The sequence below is a fragment of the Strix aluco genome, chromosome 21 (assembly GCF_031877795.1).
Source record: "Strix aluco isolate bStrAlu1 chromosome 21, bStrAlu1.hap1, whole genome shotgun sequence".
NCBI lineage: Eukaryota > Metazoa > Chordata > Aves > Strigiformes > Strigidae > Strix > Strix aluco.
The window spans coordinates 10,809,838-10,820,804 of NC_133951.1; the positions used below are offsets into that span (position 1 = coordinate 10,809,838).

At 45.8% G+C, this 10,967-nt stretch overlaps 1 protein-coding gene across 2 annotated transcripts; it reads right to left on the reverse strand.

Moving 5' to 3' along the window:
• Positions 1-80: 80 nt before the first annotated feature.
• On the reverse strand, positions 81-7,707 carry DDX5 (DEAD-box helicase 5). Of its 2 annotated transcripts, none has more exons than XM_074847805.1 (13): positions 7,557-7,707; positions 5,834-5,999; positions 5,589-5,685; positions 5,373-5,506; positions 5,187-5,252; positions 4,589-4,730; positions 4,345-4,505; positions 4,008-4,180; positions 3,749-3,859; positions 3,466-3,527; positions 3,327-3,386; positions 1,854-2,078; positions 81-1,269 (listed from the first exon to the last, which is right to left on the reverse strand). In XM_074847805.1, exons 1-13 carry the CDS (start codon positions 7,562-7,564, stop codon positions 887-889), a joined length of 1,788 nt encoding a protein of 595 aa, XP_074703906.1. In that variant the 5' UTR covers positions 7,565-7,707; the 3' UTR covers positions 81-886. The 2 variants fall into 2 exon arrangements, with proteins under 2 accessions (XP_074703906.1, XP_074703905.1); XM_074847804.1 differs by having other exon boundaries at positions 7,533-7,689.
• Between the last annotated feature and the right edge of the window lie 3,260 nt (positions 7,708-10,967).

The window sequence follows — 10,967 nt, forward strand, 5'->3', positions numbered from 1 at the left end:
ATCCATGAAGTGTGTTCATGGATCAACAGCCCACCTCCCCCCCCCGCCACTGCCATAAAGAAATCACTGCTCAATACCGGTTTAAGTATAATTTGAAGTTTTAATACTAAGATCTTCCCGTTTCTCTGAAGCTCATAGTAAGCCTGCATGCTAACTCACAAGGCCTGACAGCTGTAGATACATTGCACTCGAGCCTAGTCTGCACATATGCTCCTGTGAAGACAACAGTTATGGTGCTGCAAAAGCTTCCTACACTTGTAGCAACACCACTGCAGAGTTCTGGTTTGCAAGACTTCCAGCTACACCATTACTCCTAGTGGATCTTTCCCAAAAACTGGCCCTACACTAGGGAGACACGGAAGAGTACTGTTTCCAACAGGTACTTAGAAGCCAGCTTTAGTTTTCTTCCCCATCAAAGCAGAGCCTGCCATGCTAAGCAATCTAGCCCAATCAAGGCAAGGCTGGTTTTCGTATAAGCTTAAATGTTTAATCAGACACAGTTGAGAAACCTTTCTAGAATTTAATATAAAAACATTTGACATTCCATCAATGTAAAGTTGTGCACATGTTGAGAAAATTGCCATCTGAAAGAAAATTCGGTCTTCAAATATCTTTATTGGAAGGCCATGCACTGCCTTCTGTTACTGTATTTCAAATCACTGTACATTTACTTTGAAAACACTGTCTGCATTTTCTAGTACAAAAAACTAAAAATTGTTTCAGGAATGTAGAGAAATATTCAACTTAAATAGCGAAAAAGTGCACCATAATTACTGCTGCACTGCAGTCATTTCTGCATTTCCCATTTCTTAAATAACTATCCTGTTTTGATAACACACAATATAAAGAGCAATTATGAAAAACTGAGACATTTAAATACACTAAGTTATTGAGAATAACTTGTCGGCATTGGGTAACCTATCATAGGAGCAGCACCAGTGGCAGGATATGCATACTGCTGTTGGTTCATGCCATTGTGCATATTTGCAATGTTACTCCCGTACTGCTGATCATAGCCGTTCTGGTAAGCCCCCGCAGGGTTACCAGCCCTGAAGCCAGCCTGCATGCCTGCAGCTGCAAAGCCATTTCCAAAAGGAGTTCCATTACTGAAACTTTGGGCACTGTAGGCCCCATTCTGAGTTTTTGCTCCAAAGTCTCTCTTTCCTAGTGCACCATAGTTTCTCTCAAAGTTCTCCCTCTCTCTAAAACTACTAAATCCACCCCTTTTGCCCGCAGAATATCTGTCACGTCGATCACCTCGGGAACGACCTATTAAAAAAGACAAGACATAGTTATATGTATGTCAAAAAGGCTGTATTTTACATAGCACCAAATGAGTTCAGCTAGTAAGAGAAAAATCTTTCCCTCTGTTCCAGCAATGCAAACCTACTGTAAAAGCTTTCCAGTTGTAACTGGACTCCAGTATAGATGAAGACTATTTTGATAAAGCTGTCTAACCTATGAGGAGTCACATGCTCTCCCCTGTAACACAAGTGGTGGCATTGACACAAAAAGTCACTTTCATCTTGCCAAAAGGACACTTACATCCATCTTTCTTAGCCATATGAGAGAAGGCCACAAAAACGAGCCCTGAAGTGTTTTATTTCAGAGCAGATAGAAGTGCATCTTTGGCCAGCACGAACCATAGGTGCGCCACAGCACGAGCGGGGAACGTTCAGGGGAAGGGGTGGGGTTTTTGTTATTGCTGTTATAATAAATACCTTTTCAGGTCACCATAACTGGTAGCTAAACCACCTTCCACATCCATTTTGGAGAGAGGCTGGAGGTGGAATTTGAGTTTCCATTTTGTTCCGAGAGGAAAGCTATGCACTGTGGTTGAGAACAGTCCTTACCTGAACCTCTGTCTTCAATCAACTGAAGCAATTTGGGGTTGATGGCTTGATTAGCCTCCCGAAGCACAGAGATGAGGTCATTTACTTGCTTAATATTGTTAGGAGTAAAGAATGTGTATGCTGTGCCTGTTTTGGTACTGCGGGCAGTTCGTCCAATTCGGTGGATATAGTCCTCTGAGGAGTTAGGGTAGTCATAATTGATGACAAATTTCACATCTTCCACATCTGTAAAGTGTTGCAGTGTGGCAAAAAGCAAGGTACAAAGTTTTGCACACCACAACAGCCAAATCGAAGATAAACATTAGACAATAGTACTTTAAAGGGAATAATGGCTGCAAAGAACAGTGTTAGAATCATCCATTTCTGCATGAGTATTGTGGAAGAGAAAGTTATGCACACTCCGTCTGTTCCCGTCTCATCACCCACCCTGTGATCCAAAACCTTACCATAAAGGAGTATGCATTTGCTTGTCATTCCCAACTCAAGAGTCCCCTTTACAAATCATCAAGTGACATCTGAATGCTTCTTGCAGTAGGGCCACTAAAGCTCACAGCAGCCTCTTCATGTGCTCATTTGAGGACCTTAGAGTAAAAACATACAAGGTCCTTCACATACACACTCATTAGAAGCTCAAAAAAAAGGGGCCACACTGCTCGTCTTGCCAAGACCTTTGAACCGCAGCTGCAAGAAAAACATACCTGTCCCCCCAAAGTCACCAAGTTGTTTTTATGCACTGTGTCTCGTCTAGGCAAGCGCTTCCAAGAAGCCAGGGTTCACTTGAGAATGTGTCTCTCTCTGGCAGGTCTCGACATGACGACTATGTATAGGTGGAGGAACTTCGACTTTCAAAGGCATTGAAAAGCCATTGCTTTCCTGCCCCACTTGCTAAAGTGAGAGGTGGACTTTTTCTCAGATTTCATGTGCCAGTACTCACCAATTTGTACAAGGCTTAGTACATTTTAAAGCTGCTCTCTCCATTTCATGGTTGAAAAAAATTTCATTGAACATTGCAGTTTGTAATTATTTTCTTCAACATTTCAGCAAACTCACTGAAATTCAAAGACCCACAGATCACAGCAGACAGTATGCACAAAACTAACAGTACTGCACCATGGCAAATCATGCAAAGCATGGAGAGAAGAGAAATACCAGGGCAAAGTGAACTGTGAATGAAACTGCTTATTTCATGAGAGAACAGTTTATGGGGTAGTAGTTTAAAGGATGATCTTTGCCTTTTGAAGATTACTGGCACACAATGCTCTCAGCTTTCACCTCTCTATTTGACTGGAAGCAGCCAGCCGATCACTTCCACTAGTCCTCCATCCCCCTCGAGTCCTCCGATTGTCATGCCTAGGCCTTGCCACAAAGACTGCACCTTTATGTGAAGAAAACTTAGAAAAATGCAGAGGTTAAAGAAAGCAATAGACTTTCTTTAAATAGCTTTGGGCAACTGGCATTACGAGTTGTACTAACCTAGACCTCTGGATGCAACATCTGTAGCAATCAGGATTGGTGCTTTTCCGTGTTTGAATTCTGTAACACAAGCAACTTGCTGTTAGTTTGTTCATTAAGTAACAGAACATATGCTTGTAGAAATTGCCAAAATACTCACCATTTAGAACCCAGTCCCTCTCCTGCTGACTTTTATCACCATGAATACCCATTGCTGGCCACCTGAAAAATACAGATGACCTCAGACCATTCCCTGAGTAGGTTCATTAGCCAAAGACAGGGCTACTGGCAAATTCCAAATAGCTTCTAGAGTTAATTTTAGCATTTTACCTGACACCTGGTATCAGTGTATTTGAAAGGTTTTTTTAAGTGGCCACTCATGAAGAATCAAGAGCATGCTCAGACTACTGGGGCAGCTCACTGAAGTTTCAGCTATTACTCACCCATCTCTCCTCATTTTCCTGGTAAGATCATCACACCGTCTTTTGGTTTCCACAAAGACAATTGTTTTATTTTCCTTCTCACTCATTATTTCTTCCATCAAACGAATAAGCCTATTATGAAGAGATGATGGTTAGAGCTGGGATTGATTTGTACTGCTGAAGTTTAAACAGCCTGATTTTTTTATACTTTTAGTCATCTCAGACTGGTGTCAAAAACCCATCAAGCATATTAAGTGCTTTGCCCCCACTGACTACTTACTTGTCATCTTTCTCTACATCATGACACACATCCACAATCTGGAGAATGTTGTGATTTGCGCTTAGTTCTAATGCACCAATGTTGATGTGTACATATTCTTTCAGGAAGTCTTCAGCCAGCTGCCTTACTTCCTTTGGCCATGTGGCACTCCACATCAGAGTCTGCCTGTCAGGCTGGAGAAGGAGACTAGGGTCAGTACAAGATCAATCTACAGTCAAATCAAATACCCAACCAAAAAAAATTCTACCCAGGCAAGCCTGAGAAAGCCAATTGCACTGCCCTTGCTTTAAGGACCACAGTGGCATTTTGTTTCTGCAAGTGAACCATTCATACTCACTCTTATCTGATCCACAATTTTTCTGATCTGAGGTTCAAATCCCATGTCAAGCATCCTGTCAGCTTCATCAAGGACAAGGTAAGTACACCTCCTGAGATTGGTCTTTCCAGCTTCTAAGAAGTCTATAAGTCTTCCAGGTGTAGCAATGCAGATTTCCACACCTAAAAATCAAGGACTAAAGTCAGCTGAAATAGTTTTCACATTGCCTCAGAGAGAGATGCATCAAATCAAGGCTTATCCGTACCTCTTTCTAAGTCACGGATTTGTGGTCCCTTTGGAGCACCTCCATAAATACATGTAGACTTCAAACGGCACGCTCTGCTATATTCAGCAGCTACCTGCTGCACTTGTTGAGCCAGTTCACGAGTTGGTGCCAGCACAAGACACTAGAAATAAGATGCCCACCTTTCAATACCAGTTGCATACCTATTTGAAGCTTCTAGTCTGACACCCATTTTAAATGGAAAGGTTGTCATATATTCCTTCAGTGCCAGATGACTAAAGTAGATTTAAGTAGCCCAAACTAGCAAACTAAATTACCTAACATCTCAATTACCAAACACTGATCTATGCTGTGTGGTAAGATACCTGAAAGTCACTAGCTTCCAGGGGACTGCAACTTCCAAAACAGGACATCTAGCCCTGTTCTGTACAATTTTAAGGACGATCCAATCAGAGCGTATAGAATGTTCCTGGGATCCTAACAAAACATGGAACCACTTTAATCATACATAGAAACACAATACAGCTAACACACCCTTATGATTGTGGAAAACTGGACTGTAAAAAAAAATATCCCATTCTCTAGAAATTAAGATTCCCTTTCATTTAGGAATACTCACAATAGGTCCATCTCCTCGCTCCAGGAATGGCTGATGATTTATATGCACAATAGCAGGCAACAAGTACTGTTTGGAAGAAAAAAAAGTCTCATTAGTCTCTTCCCAGAAGTGTTCAGCCTGCACTAAGCCAGGCCATACTTTCACTGCTGAAATCCAGCAGTATTCCAGGCTACAACCAACACTTACAGACAGTGTTTTCCCTGATCCAGTCTGTGCCACTCCAACCATATCCAATCCACTCAATGCAACAGGCCAACCTTGTGCCTGAATAGCAGTTGGTTCAGTGAAGTTCTGCCTCTGAATTACTTCCATAACATTTGCTTGAAGAGAAAAGTGAAACTTATTAGGACTTTTTTTTTAATCAAGTCTAGAAGAATAACCAGTATGCTAGTCTTCACTTACCAGGAAAGTTAGCTTCATAGAAGTTTATAATTGGTTTTGGACAGTTATGGCCCCTAACTGTGACTTCTTTGCTTGATCTGTACTGTTCAACTTCTTGCTGCAAGACAAAAAAAAAAATTTTTTGAAATAAGCTTTGATACCAAAGTTCTCTTTTAAGTTACCCCATCCATGCTTGTTGGGCCCCATGACCCTCAGCATGTTTGCACTTTTTGTTTACTTTTGCATGAGTTAGACAGGGTACATACCACAGTACGTCTAACTACATCAGGATGTTCTTGATAGAAGTTCTTCTCAAATTTGGGCAGCTCATCTAAATTCCATTTCTTTTTTGTAAGTTTCTCCCCAGGGTTTCCAAATTTCTTCCCAGAGAGGGGTCCACCTCTACTTCCTCCAAAACGTGGGGCTCCAAACCTAGAGAAGAAGATCATACCTTAATCTAAGAAAGACATTTTGGTGCTGCTCTTATACAACTTAACTGCTATATTTGTGGTCCATCCTGTAACTTTACAATTCAGATTTATAAACCCCACCTGCAGGATACCAAAACTTAAAAAAACATACTGAAGTTGCAGATGCCACAATCTGCCTAGTTACAATTCATATTCAGAGGCTGAGGTAACACATATCTCTGCGGTTTCCTTAAAATGAAATTGAAAGGCCTATTAACAAGTTACCACATAGGCGAAGGACATTAAAACCTTTGTACTACCTCATGATCAAAATGGTTTCCCACCCAAGTGACACTCCCACTGTGTGTCAGCCTGCAAAAAGTGAGCTGAGGCAGTTACAAAACCTTGGGGCAACTTTCCCATAAACCGTTTTCTTGTATCCCAAAAGAGAGACTTCTCTCAATAACGATGTTTTACGAGGCCATGCATTTTTACGTTAGTATTTTAGGTTCGCTCACTCCGTTCAGAAAAGGCTCATCTCGAAAGCCTGGCCCGGCAGCCCTGAGGCGCAGCTCGAAGCCACGCTAAGCCCTGCACTGAGGACCGCTAAACTGGATCCGAGCGTGGGGCTCTCTCCCCCGCCCCGATTGCTCCCCAATTTTGGCCGGGCAGGCGCTGGGAGCGATCCTTCCCAGCACAACACAGCGCTCCCAGAGGGGACCTGGCTGAGTGGCCGCTGCTTCCTGCCAGCGCTGTTTCCTTTGTCTCTCATTTCTGTCTACGCCACATTTTCCAGCCGCTGCCATTTTAGAGTCTGAGCTGGGCGGGGGGAGGAGGAGGAGGAACAAAGGCAGCAGCAGCAGCCGGCATTTTGATTTCCCCTCAGTCACCGCATGGCGGGGCCGGCCATTAACATCCGCTTACACAACACAAAGCGGGAGCCGGCCGGCTTCTGCCAGCAGCAGCTAGAGCCACCGTCCCTTGTGAGGGGGAAGGGAGGAAAAGGGAACCGCCCTACCGAGAGCTCCCCAAGGCTTCGGCACCGACGAAACGCCCGGCCAACCCACTGACCCACAAACCTCCAGCCAGCCCGCGCTCCCCGGCCCACCCCCAGTGACGGGGGGAGAAGGGAGAATCGAGCTCTGCGTGGGCCATCCGCACCCGGGGGTACGTCCCCGGAGAGCAGGGGGGCGAATCCATTTTCCCCGCAAAAAAAAAAAAAAACACCCACCCACCCGCGTCCCTCATAAGCCGTCACACACAAGCGGGGGCAGCGCTGAGGCGGACGGACCGAGCCCCTTCGCGGATCACACCGCCACCCACGCACAGCTGCCGCCCTTAAGGGCTCCTTAAAGCATTTCCCCTTCCCCGGCCTCCCCGCGCGAAGCTCCGGAGACCTCGAGACGGCAAGTGCTGCGGAGAAGGGCTCCAGGGCCCAACCCCCACGACTCGCCGCCATTTTAAACGGCTAAAAAAACAACCACCAGCACCCCGCAGTCAGTCTAAGAGTCCGGACGCTGGCGGCGGCTAGCGCCGGCCGGGCCCCCGGACTCACCCTCTATCCCTGTCGCTGGAATACCCGGGCATGGTGATGGTGGCGGTGGGCGAGACGATCCCGGTCACTTAAAGTGGGTGTCGAAGGAGAGGACAGGATACGACGCCGTCGGTGGGGGCCACTGAATGTAGAGCGCCCCTCCGCCCGGATGCCGGTTATATAAGGGGGCCGCGGGGGCTGCTGGGAACCGGCTGGTGACGCCAGCGCAGAGCCCGCCCCTCTGTTATGTAACGACCCAGCAGCCCCCTCCCCGCCCCCTCCCGTGGGGGCGTGGCCACGGCCCGGCCGACTGACCGGCTTCTGCGCTGGCGGCCGGAAGTTCCCCCCCTCCTTGGGGCGTGGCCTCCGCTGACGTCACGGTCCGCAGCGCCCCACCCGGAGCGCCGCTCCCCCCCCCCGTGAGGAGGGCGCGAGCGGCCGCGCCTGCGCAGAGCCGCCGGCAGCCGCGGCCTGGGGGCGCTGCTTCGGCCCTTGGCTGAGGCCTTTGCGCGCCGCCGATGGGTCTTGGCCTGACGGCAGCGGGGATTTCCCCCCTCCCAGCCCTTGGTCACTGCAGCTTGATGCCTTTCGGCCTCCCGGCTGGCCCAGAGAGCCGTTTGGCTCCCAGCTGTGGCGCAGGAGCCTCGGTGAGGCGGCGTGCTTCAGTCCTGGCTGGGGCCGGAGGGCAGCTGGTGGAGCAGAGGGACCCCAGCTGCCCGCAGTGGCGTTCCCTGAGCTCAAAGCCTCACAGATACAGTCACATAAACTGTTTGTGGAAAGCCTCCTGCAAGTGATCTAACAGGTGAAACCCAGGCTTAAGCGGAGTTGCCACGTTTTAACTAGTAACTGATACCTGAAGGAAGGGTAGGTGCAGCCACGCACCTCCCGCGATCTTCGAGAGACTCGAGTCAGGTACACAGATCCTCACAACAGGTTGGACACAATCGTAATAGCAGATAGATTATTAAATGCTACTTTGAGCAGTGCTTTTAGACTGCTACCCATTGCCCTTTATAAATATTAAATACATGTGATTGGAAACAGTTACTATTTTTATCTTTCCAAATTCCACACCAGGACTAGTAAAGCAATTCAAAGGTCACAAGAAGTGCACCAGTGCACTAAAGGACGGGGCTGTTTAGAAAGTGCATGTATCATGAACATCAAATAGCTGAAGCGGATACTGTGTTGCTTATCTGCCCTGCTTTGCTAGCCTGAGGAATAACTTGAATGTCTTGCTACCCGAGGCTTAAAGCACACAAAAGAAAAGGTGAAGCTTGAAGCATAAATGCAATCAACCATATTGCCAGACCACCTGTTTCAAGCAGTGGTGAATGCAAATGAAAACAACATAAGGAAGAAGTGCTGTAATAACACTCTCTGTTTATATCCTCCCACCTTCTAGCAATCCATGCTTTAAGGCTTTTCTGAGACAAAAATAACTGTATTTTATGGCCATTTCTTCACATTTTTGTTCTATTTATACTCTTAGCTCTTAAGACACCATGACAATGTCTTTCACAGTTTAATCATACACTACCTGAAAAACATTTCCTTTCATTTTCAACACATTGCCTGCTAAGAACAAGGGGCACGAATGAGTTATTAGAAATGGTGAGTAATAAATTTCTATTTATTTATACCCTTTGTGGACATTAATATCTTCTAAGTCACCTCCTTTGTAAACCAAAGCTACAGTCTATCTAATCCTCTCCTTTAAAAGCAAATCCACACTTCTGATTATCCTTGCCATTTTCTCTTTATTAACAAGGATTCAGGATTTGAGCCCCATACAGATTTACATAATGAAGGCACAAAGACGCTTTTGATTTGTTATGTATTGTTTCCTAATCTTTGTCCTTTTTTTTTGATTGTTGCTAAGAACGGAGCAAGGTTTTTCAAAGAATACTACTAGACGTTTCCATGATCTCTTCCTCAAACTAACACCTAAATTAGGCTTTTATTTGTTTGTGAATAGCCACAGCTGTTCCCGCTCAGCAATTTGGAATACCACCTCCATCACTCACTTTTTTATTGTTTTGTTCTTTCAGTAGCACTTCAATTTGACTAGGTTTCTTAATCCTGCAAATTGCCTGCAAATATCCCCTGCAAATTTCTGATAGGGGATCCTCCCCATTTTTTTCAGTAGGAGTTACTGATTTAATATAGTGTATTAAATATTTTTCTCCCCAAATACCCCTTTTAACACTCTATACCTACTGACCCTATAGGCTTCCTGCTTCTGATGAGTCTGAAAAAGGTTTTTTCAAAGGCTGTGAAAATGTCTGATCTTTTCTTATTCTTGCCCATTATATTTAGCTTAACAGTTTATTTTTATTTTTTTGTTTGTATATAACTTACTGGTTCCTGTTACTGTGCTGTTTAACCTTGCTAACATTTTAAAGAATTGAAAAGACTAAACAAAAACCTCTGTTTCGCTTGCACGCATTTAGTCTGCAAGTAACTCCTTTTGATTTCCTCTTTGAGATCAACTTCCTCATTTTTGTGTTCCACCCCTTTAAGGTAAACAGAATTGATTTTCTTGTTTTCTTACTTTGAGCAAAGCAAATCCACACACCTTTAGAGCTGCATATCTATCGAACTGAAATCCATGTTCTAGTATTAATTTTGATAGTACTGATATGCATGTGCTTATATACACAAAAGCTCTTTTGTGTTTATTAAAGCAGTATGTGCATTTGCATTATATTTAAAAATTACATCTGTAGACTGTTAGAGCTAACACTGTCACTGATGTTTACTTGCTGCTATTGTTCTTAGTCATAATTGGTATCTTAGCTGCTTGTCATGCTCCAGGAGATTAAGGATATGGGCCACCATTATTTCTGGTTTTGTGTGACTTGATGCAACATGGAAATTCCAGAATTCCTAAGGCGCATGGAATACTGTTGCTCAGTAGGGAAGATAACTTTCATCATCTGATGTCTCCAAAAACCCATACGCTAACAGCTAATAGACAGTGAGGTTCAAACACTCCTCTCGTGTTACCCCACGCCCCAGGCAAACCTACACCGCCCGCCGGTTTCATGCTAATGTAAACACCATCTCGGACCATCGGCAAACCCCCCCGGCCAGGTCTGCAAGGTCAAGTGCTAGAACTTTCCCCGCCAGAGGCCAGCCCTCTCCACACCTCATTTTGCATGTGAAAACAGGAACAACCGCCTCCCTGTCAGGGTGACGAAGGTGGAACCGCACCGGGCAAACACCCGCTGCCGCCTTACAGCGCGGGGTTTATCACACCGTCAGCCGCCCTCAGCAGCCGAAGCGCCCCCGGGCAGGCCGTGGGCAAGGCAGGGCCCCGGCAGCAGGGAGCGACCGGCGGCGCCTTCCCACAGCGGCCTGGGCGCGGAGCGGCGCGTCACGTGACAGCCGCGCGCTGCCTGCACCAGGAAGTGGGGGAGGGGAAAGCCACGTGACCCGCGCTGCGGCGTGGCT

Bases quoted from the DNA above. Each gene is read 5' to 3' on its own strand.
- DDX5 (XM_074847804.1), bottom strand. From the start codon at position 7,564: ATGCCCGGGTATTCCAGCGACAGGGATAGAGG. The intron at 5,686-5,833 runs GTATGTACCCTG...TTTGTCTTGCAG, and splicing joins ATGTAGTTAGACGTACTGTG to CAAGAAGTTGAACAGTACAG. The intron at 3,528-3,748 runs GTGAGTAATAGC...TGTATTTTTCAG, and splicing joins AGGAAAATGAGGAGAGATGG to GTGGCCAGCAATGGGTATTC.